Source organism: Callospermophilus lateralis, chromosome 2 (genome assembly GCF_048772815.1).
Source record: "Callospermophilus lateralis isolate mCalLat2 chromosome 2, mCalLat2.hap1, whole genome shotgun sequence".
In the NCBI taxonomy this organism is placed as follows: Eukaryota; Metazoa; Chordata; class Mammalia; order Rodentia; family Sciuridae; genus Callospermophilus; species Callospermophilus lateralis.
The window spans coordinates 182,947,460-182,972,109 of record NC_135306.1 but is presented as its reverse complement, the minus strand read 5'-3'; the positions used below and the strand labels follow the sequence as shown (position 1 = coordinate 182,972,109).

Genomic DNA, 24,650 nt, shown 5'->3' with positions numbered 1-24,650 from the left:
GCTGGACGGCACCCACTTCCCAACTCTCAGTGGGCTTCTCTTCCTCACTCCCTCCTGCGAAGCTGAGAGAGCAAAGCCTAATTAAGACAGCGATGCAGGATGACCTCACGGCCCCTGCATGGTCTCCGCCTCCTGGCATGATGCCCACAGGTGATCCTCTTCCCCCAAATGTGGAGGGGACCTGTGACCTCCTCCTAATGGACAGGATAAGATAAATGTGACCAGATGGCCATACTGTGGTTCCCGCCACACTGGGGTCTTTCTTGCTGACTTGATGAAAAAAGAGGCCACACTGGGGGACTCACAATGACAAGGAACTAGAGCAGCCTCCAGTTGACAGCCAACAAGACAGGGAGGCCCTTAACCCAGAGGCTGCAAGGCAACCAACTCTGCCAACCACCTTCCCCGGACACCTTGACCTTGGCCTCCAGACAGCCCACTGAGCAGCGCTCAGACTCCTGACCCAGAGAATATGATGATCAAATGTGCGCTGCCTCAACACACGAAGTTTGTGATAATATGGTCACACACCACCGATCAGATCAGTGAGCAAGAGTGGGCCATTCAATAAATGACAGAACAAAGTAGCCACCTGGAAAAAAAGATATCACCAGGTCCCTCACTCACACATAAAACCAAAATAATTCTGAATGGGTGAAAGACTTAAATAGGAAAAGTAAATCAAAGTTGCTTCTTCATATGTAATTTTTAATTTTTTTGTGTATATATTTTTAGTCACAGGTGGACACAATATCTTTATGTAATTTTGGAGTAAGGAAGGCCTTCCTAACTGTGGTATGAAGTCCAGAAGCCATGAAAAAAAAGGACTAATAAATCTGACTACAGAGGGAAAATAGCCTCTGCAACTCGTATCACAAAGAATTGATTTCTTTAATATGTAAGTAGCTCCTACAAATCAATAAGAATATGACTAATTACTCAGCAGAAAAATAAGGAAAGGCTATAAGCAGTTTGTAGAAAAAAAACTACAGTGGTTCCTGCTCTTCTTAAAAGACGCTCACTTGTTATAAGAGAAATACAATAGACACCTAGTAGGGTCAAAATGTGTGATAACACAGTGGGTTGGAAAGCAGTGGGAAAACTGGCACATTCGTGTACTGCTGGTGGGGGGTAAATTCATACAGCTTCCCTAGAGAACAATCAGGCAGCAATTATCCAAATTACAAATGCACTTGACTCCTCAGATCAACGATTCCACATATTTAGAATGACATATGTATAAAGCCATCAAACAAAATAATGTTTGTCACAGCAAAGATGTGAACCACCTGTGTACTAACAGGAGACCGGTGCAACGATTTATGGTATATCCTATCACAGAATACCATGGACCCAAAACCAGGATGAGGTCGCTCTTTCTGTTCTGACAGAGAGATCTCTGAAATCCATTTAGTAAACAAACAAGCAACCCAAACAGAGCAAGGCTGAGGTGCCTGCAGGAAGGAGACTGGGGGGGGGGGCTGGATCAGAGTGAAAGGAGGACTTTTCATCCGGTGTTTGTGCATTTTAAATACTCAACCATCTGGTGTATTTCTTTTTCAAAATAATAAGAATTCCAATTAATAAACACCTCTACTTACAGAACAACATGCGTGCTAGGCTACGAATTCTGCAAAGTTAAATTCAGATTATCTATTCTCACACACACACACACACACACACACACATACATGAACATCTACCACGGGAACCCTGTACGCATCAGAGGGCAGTATCCTCGGAGCTGGAGAACTAGTAACTGCTGACTGGGCAGAGAGGTGAGCAGGAATGAGAGAAGGAACCTCTTTCCTGTTTTCTTTCAGATTTAATAATATTGTATCTACCACCAATTTCTTTTTTAATTTTTTTTGTATATACATATATATATTTTTTAGTCATAGGTGGACACAGTACCCTTATTTTATTTTTATGTGGTGCTGAGGATGGAAGCCAGTACCTCATGCATGCCAGGCAAGCGCTCCACCACAGAGCCCCAGCCCCAGCGCCTCTACCACCAATTTCAAAATCTCCCATTAAAACAAAGAATGGTCAAGCCCCTGAGAATGCCACAGCCCACTGATGGTTCCCAGCCTTTCCTCTGCCCAGCCCCGTCCTGATGCGTCTCCAAACACTTCCCTGCAGCTCTGCTCCGTGCTCTGGTCTTCTCCTTTCTTAGTCTCCTCTGAAAGCACCTTCCCTTCTACCTGGGCTGTGCCAAGCTCAGCAAAGCTCCAGGTCCCCCACACGTGCTCTCCCTGGCGCCCAAGACCCACCTGTCACCCAGACGCTGGAGCTGGCTGGATCTCCACCCCCTGCCAGATCTCTCCTCCCAGCTCCTGACACACAATCCCCCTGCCTCAGGTCATCTTCCTGCCCACAGCTCCTTGTCTTCCTCCCCAGGCCACCAGCTCCACCAGCGTCCCTGACACCCTGTGGGTGGAGCCAGCACCCATCAGGCAGGAACCTGAGGTCCCCCTGGATTGCTTTCCCGGCCCGTTCCAGTACCTGATTTCCAGGCCCTGTCTGCTCTACACATGGGAGATGTCCCCGCTGCACTAATGTCCACAATGTCACTCCTGTCCATGGCCCCTGCTGCCAGATTCACCTTCCGAGTGTCTGTATTGGCTCCCTAGGGCTGCCCTGACACAGTGCCAGAGTCTGGGTCACTTGAACAACAGAACTTTATGGTCTCTCGGTTTGGTGACTGGAAGTCCAAGATCAAGGTGTGGGCAGGGTTGATTTCCCCTGAGGACTGTCTGCTTGGCTTGCAGACAGACGGCCACCTTCCTGCTGTGTCCTCACATGCCCTTTGCTCTGTAGGGAACACCCTGGTCTCTCTCTACGTGCCCAATTTCCCTCTTCTTAGGAGGACACCAGTTACACCGGATTAGACCCACCCACATGACCTCACTTTACCTGAATAACCTCTACCGCCCATACTGGGGATTGAAGCCTGGGGTGCACATCCCCAGCCCTTTTTATATTTTATTTTGAGACAGGGTCTTGCTAAGTTGCTGAGGCTGGCCCGGAACTTGCAATCTTCCTGGATTACAGGTGTCCGTCACCACACCCATCCTAAATAGCCTTTAAGAGGCTCTGTATCCAAAAAAAGAACCACATTCTGATGGAGTGGGGTTAGGGCTTCAGCAAATGAATTCTGGGGGACATAATTCAGCCCATAACAATTCCAAGAGGTGATGTCACTGCCCCCCCAGTGTCCCAACGCTCTGGCCCCTGCTAACTTCTGTTCCTCCCAGCTGTGGGGTGAGGGTAGCGGCAGGAGCAGAAAGATTAGAAAGAAATGGCTTCCTTTTGTTGTCACCTTCTGCAGCTACAGACTTGGGGCGGGCGGGCTGACTTCTCTAGCATGGGGCTTGGTCCTTGATCACCCCCATTCCTCATGGATGGGAAGAAATGGCATCAAACCTCTACCCCACACTTAGACCAGCTGGGCAGAAAGCAGAAGAGCCCCTCAACGAGAGCAAATGCTCCCCAGGTCACCCGGGGAAATTTCTGAGCGAATCCAGGAATTGGTTCAAATCTGCACTGCAACTGGGCGGCCTCCCTGGGAGGCGACACTGCTCATGAAGGTGCCCTGGATAACTGGCACCAGAAATTTTCCACCTCGCCTGCTCAGTGGTGCAGACGAGAGCACACACTCGGTGGTGGCGACAGGATCTGCCTCCACACGTGAGCTGAGAGAACTGGGCGGGAAGCTTAGCCCCCCCTGAGCCTTGATTTGTACATCTGTAAAATGGGGTTAGTGCCCTTCTACGTTGTCTTACCGAGATCTTTCCAAGGGCTTTTGCAGTTCTGGAGGCTGGGGATGCAAAGCCCAGGGGTTGGCAGGATCACTGTCCCTCTGAAGTTCTGGGAGAGGATGGTCCCTGGCCTCTCCAGCTTGGGGCTGCTGGTCATCCTTGGCATCCCGTGGCCTGTGTGTACAGCACTCCAGGCTCTGCCTCTGCCTTCAGGTGGTGTCTTCTCTGAGCGTGTGTCTATGTGGCTGCTCTCACTAAAAAGACGCCCGCGGTGGGCATCAGGGCCACCCTCATGCAGAATGAACATCTTAACCAGTGACACCCGAAAAGGCCCCACACCCAGGTCGGGTGGCATTCACAGGTGCCAGGGACGAGGGCTTGCATGAGTCTTCTGGGGAGACACCATTCCAAGTGCCGCCCCTACCTGAGAGGACTCAGGAGACAGTGGCAGGAAGGCACCCAGGCTGTGGGCCCTTCCCCCACACGGCTGCTTCGCTCTCAGAAGAGCAGGCTCAGCCAAAGCCGGCATCCTCATGGCTGAGGTGCCGTTAAGACTTTAAAACAAACCAACCAGGACTTACTTGGTACCAAGTCAGTGAGGTCGATATGTTATCAGGGCGTCTCGCTGGGAGACCTCCACCCGTGCACGTGGGCCCCACGAGCCCCCTCCCTGGAGGAGCTTGTTCTGCCAAGAACGAACCCACGGGCTGCTCTGAAAGCTGAAAAGGGTTGGGTCTGGGTGAGCAGGCCTGGTCCCACCACATGGCTGCCCGTCAGAGCAGAAACTTCCAGAAACCAAGCCCAGGAAACAGCACAGGCCACCCTAAGTCCAGGAGTCCTTGCTGAGGCTGATCCCGAGCAGCCTCCACACTGGGGCTCCCAGGGGAGTCAGGCGAGCCACTCAGCCAAGGAAGTGATTAATAAATCATGGCCAAAGCCTTTCCCCTCCTCCCGCTGCGTGGAAACCAGACCCCCTTCCCAGCGATCAGAGCCGCTGCCCACAACCTGAGGATGCCTTTGACTGAGCTCATTAAGTCAAACACGAGCTTCTGCAGAGCGGATTTTCTCCATGGATAATGCCTAAAATTAGGAAGTTAAGTGGCCTGGAGATCCGGGGACCCATTAACCAGCTAGTCAGTCAGCGCTTCCATCAGAAGAGAAGAAGGGCTGAAAATCTGAAAACCGGCCTTGGGCAGCTGTTCAAAGGTTCCATTATGAGTGTTCAGGGAAGCCCCTTGGGGTTCATGCCAACCTGAGCGGCCCATCCGTGGTGGCGGCAGGAAGAACCTTGGTGGACAAGGCCAGGGCCAGGGCTAGGAGCCTGGCCACACCTGCATCTGCTGCCCTCTTTCTGAGCCTCAGTTTCCTCAGGGGCAGAAACTCCCAGGTCTATGCCCTCCTCGAGGAAGCCGCCTGGACTCCACGGTGCAGCTGGGTTGGGGACACTCGGGGTACACTCCAGATGCACTCTGGGAAAGACGGCTCATTAAATGCAGATCTGTACATGACGGAGGCCACTCTGCCACTGACCCGATGCCTAGGCCACAGAGGCCACAGAGGCCACAGAGCAGGAACCGAACCAACATCGATAGTCACAAGACTGGTCCACAGTAACTGCATGAGTTTCAAAGGGAAACACGGCAGGGCCTGGACACGTCACTACTGTCACTGAGTAACTTAAAGTGACTGAGAAAAAGCTCCAGGAGAGCACATCAGTGCCCGGCTGCCTCCACTTCCTCCCCGGCTCCATTTCTCAACCCTCTAGGGTTAGGGTCCAGGCTGATAATAGCACCACGTGCCAGACTCGGTGTGAACCCCAACTCTGCGACTTGGTTGTGAGGAGATGCAGGAATGGAACACACCCAGAGCTCTGGTTTCCCCCTCTGTGCAATGAAGGAATATTGTCCCTGTCCCCAAAGGCACTCTAGGAACATTCAGTGCCACCTCTCACCTAAGGCACACCTGGCAGGTGCTTAAAAAAAAAAAAAAAAAGAGGTCCACTCCTTTGGCCTCTGTTTCCCCTCTCGTTTCTCAGGCATTTTTCACTCCGAGACATCACAGAGGTCTCCCCAGTTCCTCAACACACACAGAAGCCTCCCTGCTCTAGAAACCCGTTCCCTGAATCCTAACCGCCCACACACCTGGACACCACCTGCCCACATCCTCCCACCTGCCCAGCGCCTCCTCCCTCGCATCAGCCTCTGGGCGGAACAGTCTCTACCATCGATGTTCACATGGGTCCTACCAGAACACCCTGTCCGTGATGACGCCTTCACTGGTCAGCGACAGGGTAGAAAACGAGGGGCCGGTTAAGAGGGAGCGCTTCCCAGGACTGGCCGCGTTCCACGCAGAGAATGGCCTTGTTTTCTGAGGATGACCTACCGCTCCACTGTCCTATTAAAAGGTGATTTCTTTCATAAGATGGTGGTGAGAGAATAGAGAATAATGCTTTCCTCATTGCCTCATGGATCAAGTAAAAATAAGTGACCCAACGTCAGGAGCTCAACTTTTTTATTTCTCTTATTTTCACTTTCCATTAGGTTCCTGGTCCACAGCAACCAAGCCTGGGAGCCCAGGGCCCCGGGAATGGGTTTCGCCCGGCTGCCTCCACTTCCTGCCCAGCTCCATTTCTCAACCCTTATTTGCATGCCCAGCTTCCACTCCTGGCCGTTCAAGTGAAACTGCTCTCCAAGGTCTCCAGATCCAGGCCCCACGTGCCTCCAGAGCCTGCGTGGTCCTCAGGCCAGGCCCTGGGTCTACTGGGCCTCCCCAGGGAGGCTCTGCCCTGCTCATCACCACCCAGCACCAGAGCAGGGGCTGCTGGAACGGGGAAAGCCGAGGTTCACAGCCCAGCTCTCGTCCAAGTCCCAGCAAGCTGCTCAGTCTCCCTGAGACTCCGTCTCCTGTGGGGTCAAGTTATGATCTCGGGAGTCCCTACCTTTTATGGATCTGGAAGGGGTTGGACAAAAGCAGGGCCTGGGATACAGTAAGTGCCTAATAATGGGAAACACCATTAGGAGGAAGAGTACTCACAGCCAAGTTATGTCCTCTTTCTATCTGCCTCCCTCTGTTTTGTAAGACTCCAGCAGAACTAACATACGGCTGTCAAAGGCACACTTGCCCAGCCCTGGGACCATCCCGAGCCGTCCTGGAATCCTTCTCACGCAGCACCTACCATACGGCACCCAGCTCTGACACCTGTGTCCTCATTTCCCTTCTCTTGACAAACTCTTCATTACTTAAGGTCCGGGGGAAACTCTGGACGTACAACCACACCTACCACACCACCTTACACAAGAGTAACAGCAATTGTTCTTTAAAACAAAACAGTGAGACAATCCCACATAGAAGAGTGCAGCGTGAGGACCTCTGAGAGCCAGTGCTGAATTTCTTCCTAGGACCAGGGTAAGCGATGTGCATGCAGGTACACACACACACACACACACACACACACACACACACCACAAATACGTTCATGCCCCAGATCTCAGGCAATGCAAGGGGACAGTAGTTAAAAACAGATTCCGGTGGAATTTCAGGCCCTCGTCCTTGATGCTGGCTTTCGGCCCCCCACAGTTCTGACCGCCTGCAGTGTATGACTCCACTCCCTTCTCCCCGGCTCTGAGATATTTCTTGATTAAGCCCTTTTGCGATTGAGTCTTTGCCACATTATTTCCATATCTTCACGCAGAGCACCGTTTTTGAGAGGCCTCGGTTCTTAACTCATTTTACGAAACCAGCCTCTCGCCCTGTTCGGTTCCCTGCCCACACTGAGTTCTTAATCTACCTGCTGTCCTTCCTGTGGTGTCCTAGGATGCAAATAACTCGAGTCTGGAAGAGATTTCCGTTTCTTTCCATTCTGCTCCCACCCTCCACCTCTCCAGTGCATGAAACTTAGACAGGAGAGGGAACCCTCAGTGTCTTCCCCTAAATATCCTTGGAGAAAGGGCACTTCCTGTGCAAATCTCCGAGGCTCCACAGTAGGAAGGCATTTCAGGGCCTCCCAGAGCAGACAGGAGCCCAGACACAGCCACACATGAAAAATTATCATGGGACACTTAGTCCTCAGGGTGGCCACACAGGTTGGGCCTGTGGGTCATTCGACCTCATCCATCCAATGTGTAAGAAGAATACATTTTTTAAAGTCCATATAAAAACAAAGAGTCACAAAAAAAAAAAAAAAATCTAATTTCAAGTTCATAGCTGGTGATTAGAAATTTCAAGATGAAGGTAAATTAACAGTCTTATCTCTGCTTTAAGACCAAAGTAGCATTTCCTCATCAAAAATATTCTCAACCCCCGAGCCACATTCCCAGCCCTTTTTAGTATTTTCCTTAGAGTTAGGGTCTCGCTAAGTTGCTTACGACTTTATTTAATCGCTGCAGCCAGCTTTGAACTCCTGATCCTCCTGCCTCAGCCTCCTGAATTCTGAGTGCTCTTACAAGCTGTACAAACTGAAGCCAACGGAAGAGTCACTGAGTAGAAACTCACACAGTTATTCAACAAACATTTCAGAGTACCCACCCCATTGCAGCACTGGGGATTCTGAAATTAAGGTCACACCTAACCCTCAAGCCCAGGCTCAGAGCACGGATTACAAAGCACACAGTGAGTGTTCACAAAGTGTCAGCACTGGGAGAAGCACCCTCCATGTGTAATCTCATCCCCTTGCCCCCAAAATGCAATGAGCCTGGGATTAGACTTGACCTTCTTTTGCAGGTAAAGCATCACCCAGCCTGGCCTCCAGGTCCTGAGTCTGCCCTGAAACATCACTCCTCCACACCTCTGCTGGAAGCCAAGCGGGGCTCCCGCTGCTTTGCTGGCTTTCTCACAGTGGGGCACACTTCTTTCAGCGGCCTCCGAGTGCAACCCCAAAATCCACTTAGAAGGAAACTGTACCCCCCAGCCCTAAGCTCCAGAGTTCAGGCCGGGAAATTCTTGCATAGCCCACACTGCAGCCACCTCCTCTAACCCTGTGCCTCTGTGGTCTCGGTTTCCACCCGCATACCCACTTCCGGGGCAAGCCTGGCCTCAGCCTACCACATACCCCAGTTAGAAATCAGGGGGAGGCAAAAACGCAAACCACGGCAAGTCACCAGCGTGTACCTTGGGGAAACTAAATCAGAACTCCAATGCCCAAGGCTGGAAGAGATGCGGGGAGACAGGTGTTCTCATAAACCACCAGTGGAGGATGGGAGTGCAGGGGGTGGGACCGCCTCCTAGAGAGGGCGACAGCACCTGCTCAGGTTGAAAAACGCGCAGACCCTTTGATCAGCAGATCCACTTTGAGGGTGATGATTATCCCAGAGAAAGTCCTGCTGCCGCGAGCAGGGTTTTCACTGTGGCTATAGTAACCTAACCGTCTTGCGGAGAGGAGAATAAACGAACGAGGACATCCACACAGTGGAATACTCCACCGTTAAAATAAACCACATCTCTGTGTGGCAACAGGATGGACCTCAGGACTGTAAGACCAAGTGAGAAGTCCGTGCCCAAAATACAGGCAGCGCGCTAGTTTTTTAAAGCATCACAGTTAAAATGGAATGCACGGGATGTAGGCGCACAGGTCAGTGGGAAAAGATTAAAAACATGGACAGAAAGGATACATACCAGCTTGAGGACAGTGGTGACCTCTAGGGTGGGACAAAAAGTAATGGAATCATGGCAAGTCTTTGACGGCATCAGCGATCCAATTTTCTTTTCAAAAGCAAATCTGAGTGTAAGTGGCACACATTAAAAAACCTGGTAAATCTGTGTGAGGCACATTCAAGTTTGTCATGGTATTCTCAGTTCTTTCGAGATCCTTGAAAGATTCCAGGATATATATTTGAAAGCACTTAGGTTACTTTTACCATCTTTAGGGTTTAATGGCCATTCAAATGTAGGGAACACCCATAAATAATTTCAAAACTGGGTGTTACACTCAACATGAAGGAATATAAGGTAGCCGCAGCTGTTTAAAAGCTGAGACTAATTCTGTACCGGGAGGGGAATATGTTAGGGCTGTTTTTAGAAAAGGAGACTCACTGGCTGGGCTTTGAAGGGTGAATCCGGAGCTTTCCTGAGAAACTGTCTACAGACACAGCCAGACAGCAAACACACCCCTAAGGCTGCATTTAGCTGTGGGGAAGGACCAGGCTGGGAGAGAGCATTCCTTCCCAGCCCAGCCGGCCAGACTGTTTGCTAAATACCCCAAAAGAGACAAGGGGCCTCTTGATCTGGACACCAGGCCAGGGTGCAGGAGGCCTGATGCTGCCAGGAGGGGCAGGTTGCCAGGACGCCCTCTTGCAGGGTCCACCAGGGCCTGCGGGCACTGGCAAATGGATGGGAGGAGTCAGGGAAGTTGCTGTTTCCTCCAGAGTTCGGTTTCCAGCCTCTGCCCACCTCAATTCCCAACCCGCCTGAAGAGGGAGAGGGTAGAGCGGCTTCTTCTCCACCAACCCTTGAAAACTGCTGCCGTAAAATTCAGAAGAAAGTGGTGGATTAAAGAGTTTGGAAACGTAAGAGCCAATGCTAGGCGATGAGCTTTGGAACAAAAAGCCATAATGACACCAACAACCAGCCTGGCACCCAAGAGTCCTGACAGAACCCACAGGAGAAGGAGGGGGCTCAACCGCAGACTGACCCCAAATCTCTGAGAAACACCTACGGCCAAATTTGGCTGAATTTAGAAAAATAAAGAAATGGCAGGCTGTATCCAAGCCCCATGGCACAATTTATACTACCTACACCCTACTAATTTGAACCATTCTGTTTCCTAAGAATCCTCTTTCCATGTAAGGTTTGTTCTTCTAGGACAATTCTGTCTGCTAGAACTTTCTGCAGTGATAGACATGCTCCCCATCTGTGCTATCCAATATGGTAGCCACTCCTGAGCACCTGAAATGGATCCCGTGTGGCTGAGAAACTGAAGTTTTCATTTTAATTTCATCTCAACTAAATTTAATTAACCACAGGTGGCTAGGGGCATCGTGTGACAGAGCATAGGTCTGCAGCCCCCTTCTCATGGCGTGTTCAGCATCTCACGACACTGATGAGGCAGCTCACCCCAGGAGGGAACGTTTTGTTAGCTCCCATGTTCTGCCACTCTAAACAATGGGGCCACACAGACACCCACAGCTGAACCACTGTGTACATCCTAAACCACTTCCTTAGGAAGTGAAGTTGTGGAGTTGATAGGTAAATATGTCACAGGGCTCTTCCTACATTTTAATACAACCTGCTCTCGACAACTGACGTGGACAGCATTCTGCCTTCTACCAGCTGTTTCCACATCCTGGTGACCACCCTCATGAAGAGGTGGGCCAGGTAACACCACCCCCGAGGTACAGGCAAGGACAGGATCCATGAGAATGCTTGTCCCTGGCTTGACTGGGTTGGCTTAGTTTCAGTGAATGACACACCACATACACAAAGGTGGTTCCACAAGACCCTGAGAGAGTGGAGAGATTTCCAGAGCCCAGGGACATGACGGAGTACAACACATCACTCACCTGTCTGTGGTGGGGCTGGTGTAAACAAACCCACAGGCCTGCCAGTCACACACTGTATGGCAGACACACAATCAAGGACACCATCCCTGATGATGCCAACCAACGACTATGGTACACAACAGTCCCGTGGCTTAATGACCGGGGTACTCGTTGAGGAATACGCTGTTCTGTGACCATCAGAGTGTACTTACACAAACCAAGATGGCTCTCAGGCCACAAGGTGGTATGATTAATAGGGGCGCTGTCACAGAGGGGGACCACTGCTGACTGAAATCTCACTGGGCAGTACATATCTGTACTATACCTTCTAACCTGTGTTTAAATGTTCTCCTTCTCCTTACGTTCTAAATATTAAACACCTTTCTGTAAAACAGTATGCAGTGTTACACCCTCAGCAGCCTCCCACGTGTCAAGTTACCGAATTCCTGAGTGCATCAGGAAACCCGTCCAGTGACCCTCCCCGTCTGAGCCCGAGCGAGCTCTCTGTTCTGTTTGCATGCAACCCAAGGACGGAGCCTTTCTCAGAACTCACCCCGTCACGAAGCAGCGCATGGCTCTATTTGTTCTCCCAGATTAATTTAATACAGAAAAATACTTATGCTACATTCATAAGTGAAAAAAGCCAGACGTGAAATTGTAGTCCATGTATGATCAAAACTATAAAAATCTAATACAACAGTAAACCAATGTGTGAACAACCTCTGCGTTATGCTACAAGTTAATGTGATTCTTTTATCCAAATTTTTATTGTACCTCTCATTACTACTAACAAATGACTAGCAGTTAGTGAGCAATGGTAAAAGCTAAGTGGCTCACATACAGTATCACATTTAAAACAGCTCTAAGGGATAAGGACCATCATTATCCCTACTGACCCATGAAGATGTAGAGGATTGGAAATGTTTGAGAGAGCTGCCCAAGGTCAAGGTGGGAGCTGGAATCTGAACCTGCCTGGTCCGTGCTAAAGCCTATGTTCTCTGCCACCATGTCAGTCTCCTTCAACTTTACTGTGCTCCCCTGTCACTTGGGGATCTTGGTAAAATGCAGATTCTGATTCAGGAGATGCTGATGCTGTTGGTGGGTAGCCCACACAGCTCTCCAACCAAATCCACACTCCATAATCTTAAAAACAAAACACAAAAAAACAAAACACTCTACTTAGCTAGGAAACTGATTTCTAATAATCTAAATAATGTCAATGCTTCATAATAGAGAAGACCAAAAACAGACTTTCCTTCTCCAAGCCCTTCTTTCCCAACCATATATGAAGGCCCGGAGGGCTCCTGCCGGTTCCCACTAGCAGATCCACCCCTGGGCAGCCACTGGTTTCAGGCTGACCACACTCAACTCCACGCTTCATCAACCCCCTCATCTCATCAGCAGGGAGGATTTTATCCCCAAGGCTTCCCTGAGCCAGTTCTTTGCAGATCCAGAGAACAGGTGCATGGGGGAAAGACCCCTGGGGGCTCCCAGAGGAACCAGCCAGTTCCACTCCACACTCTCAACTGTAGACACATCAGTACCCTTTAGATCCCAGCATTTCTCTGTTCCCACAAGCTTTAAAAATAAAACAAGCATTAAAACTATATTCTCTGAATACTTTAACCTTCCAAGCATTAGCTAATTGTACACTTAAAGAACCTTTAACACTTCTATCATATTCACGATTCTTCCTGTCTGATATGTGGGGTGATCAGATGTTTGTTGTTTAATGAACCATTTGTCATTTGCGATAACCCTGTTTATCTATATTAATGCTTAATGCTACGAAATTACTTATCTGATACCATGAAAGTAGCCTTTGTATAATAAGATTTTATTTTCCTAACTTTGCGTTCTCTTTACGTCTCTTGGTTTTTACTATGCCTCCCCTAAGAAACAGATAAATGTGGGTGGTTGTTTTTTTGTTTTTTTTTAAATAAGGGTTAATGACATTTCGTTTTGCATTTAGTGTTATAATTGATGTATTTATATCACCCTCCATTTCCCTCAAAGATGGTATTTATTGATGTGCTTCCTTCCCGAAATCCATTTGTGCGGGTACACCAGCAAATTTTTATTTCCTTTTAAACTTGAGCAGAAGAGTAAGTTTATTACTATTTAATGTTTTAACGCTGATATTTTATAAAACAGAACTATTTTCATTTTTCCTCCTAGTAAGTTCTCCCATTCACTCGGTCAACTATGTAAACTCCCTTCAAGTGGAATCAAGGTGCTCAGCCGTTTTCATTACGCTGTCAGAAACCTTCTTTTTACGCCACATGTTAGCCCCATAATGTACCATCTAATTTATCACCCCATTTAAAATTGCTATAATCCATTTCCCTCTCAAGGGCCTCTTTCTCTTTGTCTTTTTAAGCCAAGCATATCTCTTATAAAGATCTTTACAGGTCTTTGAAGATCAATGAGACTGTTCCAAAACCTGGAGTTGCTGCAACACTTTGTCACTCGAGGGCAAAGTTAGCTTAGGTCAGGTAAATTTCACTCACCTGACTGTCCTCAAGTCCTGTTCTTCTTCAAAGTCCCTCTCCCATGAGTAGCTAACCTCCATTGCTTCCTCCAGGAAACCTTCAGGAAACCCTATTGTGTGGCTGACATGATGCCAAACACTAAATCAGGTGACAAGGCAGACATCAAAGGACACAATAGACTCTACCTGCGTCAGGAACTTCCATCACAGGAGAAAGGAGAAGACAGCCTTTTTCTGTCCAGGACTGTTGCCGAGTCACACTTCCTAGGTCCTTTCAAAAGACACTGATGTGGCCCACCATTTCTGGGAGGTGTTCTGTTCCCTGAATGTATATTCCAACTTTTGATTATCTCTTTGCGCTGGTATGTTCAGTGTTCAAAAATATGAACAACCTCTTTATATATTCAACATCCGTTAGCTTTTCCTGCACAGTCATTATCACTGACTTGGGTCACATAAATGCATTTGGAAAACTCCAGATCTTTATCCTACCACATCACTGCTGCCTTCTGCGGGCGCCACCGATGGTTGCAGTCTCTCAGCCACATCTGCAGGATGAGTTCCCTCTTTCACTGACACAGAATGTTTCACAGGCAAAAGTCATTGTTTACAGTGTTATCCCTTTGACAGCACTTAGCATCAATTCATAGCAGTTCTAGTTCATTCCCTGCCAGCTGGACTCACAAGTTAGTATTTTTTTTTTTTTTTTTTTGGATGGGGGATTAAACTCAGGGGCATTTGACCAGTAAGCCACATCTCCAGGCCTATTTTGTACTTTACTTAGAGACAGGTCTCACTGAGTTGCTTAGCACCTCACTTCTTGCTGAGGCTGGCTTTGAACTCGTGATCCTCCTGCCTCAGCTTCCTGAGCTGCCGGGATTACAGGCATGAGCTACCCACTGCACCTGTCCACTATCATACTTTTTAATCAAACTATGATGATGCGTTTATACATGTGTTTTTGGAATCCCTTATGCAGTTTTCTTCTGGTTTCTCTTCCTTAGCAGCAACCATTTTTATGGCTTCAGTCCTGATGAAATGAAAACCCTGTGTTGTTAATCACTCTTCCATCTTCCCCAAACTCCCTCATCTTATAGTTAAAAAAAAAAAAAGAAAAAAGTTAAATTTAGAACTTTCCAAACCATCATGAGGCTTCTCTAACTATGGAATTTCAAGTGTGACCAGGGCTCATTTTTCAGCCATTTCCAATTAGTTTAACGACTCCCAGAGAACACTGCTCTGATTCAAGGCTAAGGCTGAAGGGAAACGCTCCAGTGATGCCATCAAAGACCATGCGCTTCGGACACCCCCAACGCCAACCTCCCTGGGCCTTGTAATAAGGAGCCGGGATTTTTAACTCAATAAAATTACACACCCTTTGTGCTTTCGTTTCTCTGTGCCAACACACACACACTAGTGTCCCACTGCCACCCGGAGCACTGGCATCTAGGGTTTGCGAGTCTTCTAAATCACGTTTATTCATAAATTCCACATCCCTCCGGCTCCCGGATGCCAAAGGCCTGTTCCAGAGTAAGCTAAGTGGCTGCTCTCCGTCTTTGTGGCCGGTCTCCAGGAAGGAGACAGCCCCATCTGCACACTGTGCTGCCTGTCAAAAATCACACTTGGACTTGGGTGCCAGCAAATGTGCCCACATTATCACCAGTCTCCTGATATCACAATGACTCATGAAAAGGAGAGTCTAGTTCCCAGTTCTCTGGAGAAATTCTGGGGTTCACTCCAGCGTGCCCACGGTGAATGACACTTGGCAGATGAGGAGTAATACTTCCCCACCAGGCACCACTGCCCACAAGAGCTCTCTGCTTTGAGGGATCAAGACAGGACGTGATACCCAGCATCTTCTTCAAGCTCTGCCTGAAATGCTTGCCTGCCCCAACACCTTTCATCAGATGGCAAAAACTTACCCCACACAAGCTTCAGCTCAGGGTCAGAAGGGAATTTTTTTTAAAGATTTTTAAATTTATCTTTTTATATGAGGCATTATCATCTGCACGCTTAATTTTGCTTTAAAAATCTATTTCTACACTTTGGAAACAGTGGGTCCTTCTCTATGGCACCCAGTACTCTTTGAGAAACATACTGACTACCAATAAATGGCTTTCGATTGCTCATTCCAATGAAATATTTCCATGAAAGGGGAAGAATATTCTCTCCATCATTAATATATTCAAAGGCAATTCTTGTGGTGCTAAATAATTGGTTTATTGATGTTACTGTTTCTTTTAATAAATCAAGCCTCTGCAAAGGCCAATTTAAATCCCATAAGGATAAGTTCTCCACACAGGGGGAATGGCAGAAAACCATTCTCAACCTACCAAAGATAGGCCACCGGAATAAAGTTAATTTTGGGTCCCCCCCACACACACTCCAACGGCTCTCTAACAGATCATTGCACCTCACTCAATACATCAATATGACAGCAGTATCCAATGATGGAATTCTCTAGAACAACCCAGACAATATGCTTCCTCTTCTAACAACAAGAAACAACAAAGCAACAGAGCCAGCGGTTAAAAGCACAGATTTCAGGTTGTGCAGACGCAAGCACCAACTATGCGGCCAATGGTACTTGCTAAGGGCTTGGGGAAAAAGCCTTCGCCTGTTAGTTTCCTCATCGGTAAGATGGCAGAGCACTTTACCAGTTGAGTAAACTACATATCCCAGAAAGATGTTATTAAAGCTGCTTTCAAAAGAATGGAGATGCAGAAAAGCTAAAAGAAAGACAGCTAAGAAGACCTGCCTTTGATATTAACATCACCCACATCCAGATGTGCCTAATGGCCAACAGCAACTTCTGCCAGCACAGGACAGGAGGAAGCTGAGTTACTAGTCACTGGTGGGGCTTGGGTGGACCATTTCTGTGTTATCACTTCTGTCAAGTTCAGAACATTGTTTGGCTGCCCTGGCTGGACGCACTGCTGTTTAGAATGTCTACTTAAGGATGATGCTTAAATAGGGCATGGAAATGAAAAATCACTGTGTAGGAAAATGGTCGACTTGATAATAGTGAAGTAAATATCTATGACTGGATGAGTACAACTCCACCTCTTCTCGAGAAGCAGGAGCCAAGCACTGTAAGAGACCTAAAAGAGGAAGATACGAAGAGCTACGCTGTACCGCTGCTATTCCATGCCTCAGAAACACGCACGAGATAGAGACAGAAGGTGCATCATGCGTGAGCCGAGCAGAACAAGCCAAGGTGAGAAACTGCTAAGCGCTCTGGAGTAACGGAGACGTCAGAACACAGGGGCAGGTGACCCAGCCCTGTGGCTCAAGGAACAACTGATGAAATACAACAGTTCAGTTTAAAAAAAAAAAAAGAAAAAAAAAAGAAAGAAAGAAAAAACTACCACTGTGGACAGGTATGAGCTGATTGAATTATGTCCCTCAATGTGCGTGTGTATTTACACATCCATCCATCTGAAGGCTGAAGTGAGATAGAGAGATAGATGGATGAAAGAGGAGAGAAGTGTAAAAGGAAGAGAAAGGAAGATTTGTAATATTTTATCATCTTTTCTTCTATTTTGTTTCAATTCTGTATAATGAGTGGGTACTCAGTGTACTATTTTGGTGGTGTTTTTAATTTGAGAAGATTACAACAAAATAATACCTGTACAGTGCTTGGCACTCTGCCAGACAGAGCAAGCCTTCACTGAGAAGCTAGAAACACATTGAACACAGGATCCCAGCCCCCAAGAAATGCACAATCTAGTAGGATCTGCACTAACAGAGTAAGAGCATGTGTGTGTGTGTGTGTGTGTGTGTGTGTGTGTAAAACTAGGGTAATACAGTCATCCTTCTGTATCTACCTGCAGGTTCCACACCTGTGGATTCAACCAACCACAGATCAAAATTATTGAGGAAAAAATTTCATCCGTACTGTACATATACAGACTTTTCTTGTCATTTTTCCCGAAAAAACATAGTGTCTATACATAGCATTTACACTGTGTTAGATATCATAGAGTCATGTAGAGATAATTTAAAGTATACAGGATAACGCACCTAGATTCTATGCAAATACCGTATCACTTTACACAAGGGACCGTGAGCATCAGTGGATTTTGGTATCCAAGGCGGATCCTGGAACCAATTCTCAAAGATGATGGGTGATGACTGTATACATACATACATACATACATACATAACATGTCTGACCATAAGCTAAAGAAGGCTGTCGACCACATGCCACAGAAGAAATTACTCAAATCTCAGAAGTCTCAAGTCAGAAGACTTTCAGAATGCCAACACACATACCTGGACATTTTATCTGGAAAGTTAAAGCAGCAAGCTAGGACCTGTATTTATCAGCTCTGGAACCTGTTCAAAAATGATGTATGGACTGAAAATCTGCAAACACGGGGGGTCCATAAGTGCCGGGAATTGTGACATCTCCGTAGCTCTGTTCCCATCAAGGTCCCCAAGATTCTCACATTTAGAAATTCCTTCAAGGTACAGGGGTGGAGGGGGTGGGGAGCATCTACAATCCCCAGATAACCATAAAAGCCAGTAAACAATCTCACACCCATCAGTGGATCACTGGGTTCTTCAAGGGCAAAGATCAGGTTCTGCACAGGTTTGCACTTCTAGAGCACATCACAGGGCCTGGGTGGGGCAGAACTGATATCACACCAGAAGCAAGAGGGTTTAAGAAGAATTTTCAGCCAGGCCTGGTGGCACATGCCTGTAATCCCAGCGGCTCCGGAGGCTGAGGCAGGACTTCAAAGCCAGCCTGCAACAACAAGGCACTAAGCAACTCAGTGAGACCCTGCCTCTAAAGAAAAGATAAAGCAAGGCTGGGGATGTGGCTCAGTGGTCCAGAACCCCTGAGATCAATCAACCAGTAACTGTACCCCCCCCCAAAAAAAAAGAACTTTCTAGTTACTCAAAGACAAAAAGGATAATGATAACCACATGTTGGGAAGCCAGAGCTCCTTTTCAGAGAAGGCTTTTGGAAAGAGGGAAAGGCACCTGAACTGAGACCATGTTCCCCTCTTCCCATGAAGCCCAATGTCCCCCTCTGGGTCCTGCCTTGGGTTGTCCTGCAAATTCATGCCCAAAGATGAAGGCGACACAGAAGAGAAAAGGAAGAGGAAAACACTCAAGGAAAGCTGGGAGAGAACAAAGGGAATGACAGCTGGGGGGCCCAGCGCCTTCGAGGAACCCAAGAGTTACAAAACAACACTTTAAAAAGTCTTTAGAGACTGGAGGAAAAGGAGGAGAAAGAGGTGATGACAATCACCTCCGAATGTTGCTCAGCAGTAGAGCACCTGTCTAGTGATATGGTTTAGATATGAGATGTTCCCTGAAAAACTCATATTAGGCAATGCCAGAATGTTCAGAGTTGAAATGATGGGATTATGAGAGCTGTAACAACTATAATGCACCAATAAAAAAGAAAAAAAAAAAAAAAAGTCTTTAGAGACTGGAAGAGGAGAACTCTGAAAACCCAGCTTGCCCCACCACCTGCAGAACCCCGGCCTCCTACAGCCTTCTGATGACCTGGAGGAGGAATCCGGAGGGAAAGAACAATCACTGCTCTGTGGAAGGGGAACTTCCGGGGGAAAGATTTCAACACTCCAACTCCCAAGGCAAACTCTCAGGTAGCCTGTTCCCTGGCCCCAGGCCCCGAGAACTTACCAAGTTTAACATTCCGGGAGCCAGGTGGCTTCGGGTGGCAGTGGCCACCTGCCTGTTTACCTCTTTCCCAGCACATGTCTCTCTCAAGGGAACCAAACTGCAGGCAAAAACTCCAGAAGTTTCACTACAGTACAAGGGAGAGCGGAGGGTGGGTGCTAAGGGCATTTCTAGTTAAGATGTGTTTTCACCCTGAACTTGTGTGGCTGCAGAAACAAAACAGAGGCCCAATGGCCCCTTGGGAGTAGAGCGCTCTGATGACCCAACTGCACCCAGAGGCAGTTTTAAGGAAGGCAGCAAAGAATAGCAAGGAGGCTTGCCCCCACCCTATGAGGGATTCTCAACCAGGGGTGAGATGGCAATGTCTGGGGACAATCTTGGTGGTCAAAACTGCAGGGAAGTGGGACTGCTATTAGCATCTAGAACCAGTGATGCTGGAGGAAATCCTACAATGCCCAGGCTGACCCCACAGCAGGAACTCTGTAGTCCTAAATGTCAGCGGTTCCAAGGCTGAAAAACCCCACACTGGACGAACCCCCCCCACACACACACACTCCTGCCACCATCAAAACAAATCCAACAATCCTACCTCAAAAGAAAACTTGCTGTCCCTCAGACTGAGCAGCTACCTCACCCCAGGAGTCCACTTCTGGTAAGCGATATTCAACATCAAGCATCAAGCACCATCTTCAAAGTATCTGGCTGATCTCCTAAACACACTCATTTAAGGAAACTCCCCAGTACCCAAGTGAGTAGATTCTTCTGAATCCAATGGAAGAAAGGAGCGTGCACACACATGCAGGAGCCACCATCTCTTAAAAAATAATCTCCCTGGGTGTCAGGTAAAGGCACTGACCAAAAATAAAACTAACTAAATAAATAAATCGAACTACAGTTAGAATGGCTCAGACAGCTCCAACATAGTTCACAGAGAGAAAGAGAGAGAGAGAGAGAGAGAGAGAAACTTGATGAAAACCAAAAATACATTTGTCCCTGGAGCTTTCCCATAGCTAAAAACAGTTCCGTTGCTCTAAGATGCTTCCACGACATATAGTTATCTTTGATATTTATGTATAAAATGTAATAAACATATAACAAAAGGAGAAATACCAATAGAGAGTTTGATGACTAAAAATGACACCCAATGAAAGCACCACTGGGGTCCAGCAAGGGGACCTGGCATGCAGTGTCTTTCCTCTGGGCTTCCTAACCAGGGACACAGAAGAGAGCCCTCAGTTATTCCGACCAAGTTCCAACATGACTCAAGGACTGAGATTTATTTTATGTATTTGCCATGCATACCAACATGCCCTCTGGAGAAAGCTTAGGCTGCTGTTGAATATGCGACCTCAAAATGACCAGATTTGGGAGGACGGTGAGGACCGTGTTAATTCATAAAGGCCTCTGGAAGACCAGGCCAGCAGCACCACACTGGAATCCTGGGAATGGTGGGGAAAGACCAGGTGGGGCCCAGAGAAGCCAGAGGAGTTAAAATCTAACTCAGCCCTCACCTTCCCGTGGTGCTCTGGGAGTGATTGACTGCTCCAGAACCATCACCACAGACAGTCCTGCTACGTGACCTCAGTGCAAAAACTCAACAAGACAGTGTGTTTATGGTGGCAAGCAGAGCTTCTCACACACAGGAGATGCACCAAAAATACTGGGTTCCCTTTTCTCCCTGGCCCACGCAAACAGGCAAAGTTATAAAGGTCAGGACTTTCCAGTGAAATCATTTCATTATAAATATTCCTGATGCCTCAAAGTCTCTTAAGATGTTTTGGGAAGGTGACAATACAAGCCCACTGTCAACTTATCCTGTTCCAGACCCAGATTTTTACCACCCCACCCTCTCCTACTCACATCCCTGTCCCTCCCCCCAACCTATGGCACAGCAAACGGCCCAGTGGGCTATCAGGAAAAAACACCTCACACCCCACTAGGAAGGCCCCGCCACACCTCTTTGAAGATGAAAAGCAGCAAGGTGTGTTTATTTGTACTCTGGGTGCACAGTCTCATCTACCCGGGTTGGGCTGTGCTGGGCCTTGTAACTACTTAGCTAGTTAAAAAATAAATCAAAATGACCCCTGATGCCATTAAGCAGCTCTTTCCAGGAGAAAAGGTCAATACCCACACTCCCAGGAGCACACACAGGGGGGGAAAGGGAGCCTTTTCACTGACAGAAGGGGAATGTCAGGGAGACTTGGCAAAGGTCACCCAGGAGGAGGCCGCCCATCCATCTGGCATGGCCACCATTAGAAATGGCTCGAGGCACACACTTAAACCCACCAAGTCCACACACATGCAGGAAACCTAGACATCAGACACTGTGACTGGGGCTGAGCTCTCTAGCAGGATACATTAAAATATAATAACCAAAATCAATGTTTCATTTCCCTAACACAAACAATTAAAACAAAGGAAGAAACAAACACACACATACATACACACACACACACACACACACACACACAGACTATGAAAGTGTCTGAGAAGGTTCCTGAACAACAAAGGGTTCTAAATTGCTCCTGGAATGCATGTGGCCTTCCAGCCTCACAAAGACCCAGGGCTCAGACTAGGGCTCAACTTTGACCTCAACTTTCTTTTACAGACTCTCAAAAGGAGACAAAAATCCAAAGTCTGGCTTTTACAATCTCTCTTGTTTTATCAAATTCTCAGAAGAGCACTGAAGTATAGGGTATTTTATGGGATAGGTTAGGGTATTTGGTCTGGCTATGAACCCCAACATTGGGAAAAATGACCAGCCCTGCTTCTGGCAACATGTGGATCAAAACGGAACTCATGTTTAAAAGATGATGCTTAATGTAAAATGAAAAATGCACACTCCAATCCACCTAGACGTTTCCTGTAAAACAGCAACCACATAGGTAATGCAGAGCCCACAGATAATGGACAACCTCCACCAGGGGAGAGTTGGGCTGTTCCTTCCCTCCCCCTAGTACCCTCCCACTACAACCATTTTATTAATTTTAGCTCGGTGCTATATGTACACACATACTACATAATCATTGCTGCCAGGGAGGGACACAATTACCTTCCCAATGTTTTCTAGAGACATAGATTCAACTCAAGCAACCCAGTACCAACTGGAGAGGCAACAAATAACAGTGTCCACTGACCCACAAGCTATACACACAGGAGAGTCCAGACTGTCCTTTGGTGTTATCAAGGGATATGCCACAGCTGTGAGAATCAAGTATATGAATCTAGGCCTGTCTTCATATCTGAGATGCCCTGGAAATGGGTCTGATCCAATGGCCTCCAAATAATTCACACCTGCTGGCAGATGCCCAACACCCCTCAGAACTCTTTCCTCAGAGTGGCCAGTAGCTCAGGGAAAACAGGGCACATTGACCCAAATCTGGTTTTAACCCACAGCAGCCACAGCAGGTCCAGCCCCTCACTGGAAGTGGAATAAACCCGCAGATGTCTAAATGGAGTCTCAGAGGAGTGGGGATGATGTCATAGGTGTGGGGCGGGGGTTCGAGGGCTGCCCAGCAGATTCTGATGATGGTCAGAGCCCAGGACTGCTAGGAAAGGCGCAGACTTCCCTTCAAAGCACTTTCATCTCCAAGGGACAGCTCAGAATAGAGTGTCTTCCCCAACCAGCACATCACCACACACATCTCAACAGGCAAGTTGCTAGAAGCATTTGGTAAAATCACATAAATTAGAGATGAGGATGGTACAAATGTTGGACGAGCAGGTTTCTGCTTAAGGAAACTCCTGGGCCCTGTCACCCACTTTCTGGGCATCAGCTGCCCAGAAATAAACATCAGGGGGCCAAAAGCGGGCGGGGCACCGAGGAGGGGCCGCTGACAGCTGAGGCAGGCGGGCAGGGGCTGAGGAGGAAGGGCTCCAAGCTGGAATTCGGAGCGTGCCCACATCAGCAGAAAAGTTCCTGGGAACAGCACGCTACCTGGGAGGAAAGGAGGCTCGCCGCTCTCCCGGCCCTCAGGATACTCAGGCCAGAGCCCCGGGGACAGACGACTTAAATAAAGGTCGGGTTCCCAGGGTGAGTGGAGAGAACTAATAATTCCCAGGTCCGGCCCCGCTTCATCTCACTCTGCCCAAACCAAACCCGGTCCCAGGAAGGAGAGGGAGGAAGCGGCGATGGCCCGCGCGCGGTGCAAGTGGGTAGACTGAGGCACCGGCCCACGCCGGCGACTCCGGGAGAGGCCCTGGGGAGGGCAGTGCGGCACCGAGAGCCCGGGCGTCTGGGAAGACGCGACCAGGGCAGAGTTCTCCCTTCCCCTCCCCTCCTCCGCTCCCCAACACACACAACACACTCACAGACACACTCGAGCTACGCCCAATCCGGGCGGCCGCCGGGCTCCCCGCGCCGGGCTGCACACAAAGCCCCGCCCGCGTGCACCGACCCACGCCACCCGGCGCGCTCCCCCACACAATAGCACCGCGCGCACCCCGCGCGGCCCCTCGGCGGGGTCCCGGCCAGCTCGGCGCTGGGGTCCGCCCTCCGCGCACACCCACGCCCGCAGCCACGGCCCGCGCGCGGGGAGGCGACGCGATCGCAGCCGGCCACCGGCCCGCGCCCCGCGGCAACTTCGCCGCGCGCCCCCCACTCACCCGCGGCGCTGCTCAGCAGCAGGCACAGCGGCCCCAGCAGCCACATGGCGTGGCCGCCGCTCCCGCTGCCCGGCGCCGTCGCTGCCCCCGCGGCCTCGGCGCTGACCCCGCCCCTCGCGCCGGCCCCGCCCTCTGCCGGCCCGCCCCCCGCCCCTCCGGCCAGGCTCCCAGAAGTTTTGCCAGCGCCCGGCAGCACGTCGCCGCCCGCGTCCCGCCCGCTGTCCCCTCTCCAGGGGGCCGCGTCCCGCCCGGTGTCCCCTCTCCAAGGGGCGGCGGAAGGGGCCCCGTAGGGTCCGACCTTTCGCTGCTGGCGGCCTCCGCCGTCTCATTGCGGGTACCTCCTAACTGGCCTGGCTCTGCGCTCTGCTCGGGTTTCTCCCCCTTTCCTCCTCTTTTTTCCCTACATCTTCCGAGGATGCGGCGCTCGCCATCTCCCCAGACCCTCAACTTGAGTTCTTTACATAACTACAAAAGAAGTGCACTCCCGGGAGGAAAAGAAAAAGTTGGAACAAAGAGCCAGTGCTTATGAGAAAATACGTAGTTTATTTTTAGTAGCGGGCGTGGAATACAACCAGTGCTTTTCAAACTTTAAGATGCATCAGACACACACTCGGGGACGTAGTCGAAACGCTGACTCTGATTCAGTAGGTCTGGTGTAGGGTCTGA

General features: G+C 48.9%; 1 protein-coding gene across 2 annotated transcripts in view; it reads right to left on the bottom strand.

Annotated features, from left to right (window-relative positions):
• Positions 1-24,065, bottom strand: part of Ldlrad3 (low density lipoprotein receptor class A domain containing 3) — a 227,644-nt gene extending 203,579 nt beyond the window's left edge. For both annotated transcript variants that reach the window (XM_077108700.1, XM_077108701.1), the window contains exon 1: positions 23,985-24,065. In XM_077108700.1, coding sequence (XP_076964815.1) covers positions 23,985-24,030 — 46 coding nt within the window. In that variant the 5' untranslated portion in view covers positions 24,031-24,065. The remainder of the gene's footprint in view (positions 1-23,984) is intronic.
• Between the last annotated feature and the right edge of the window lie 585 nt (positions 24,066-24,650).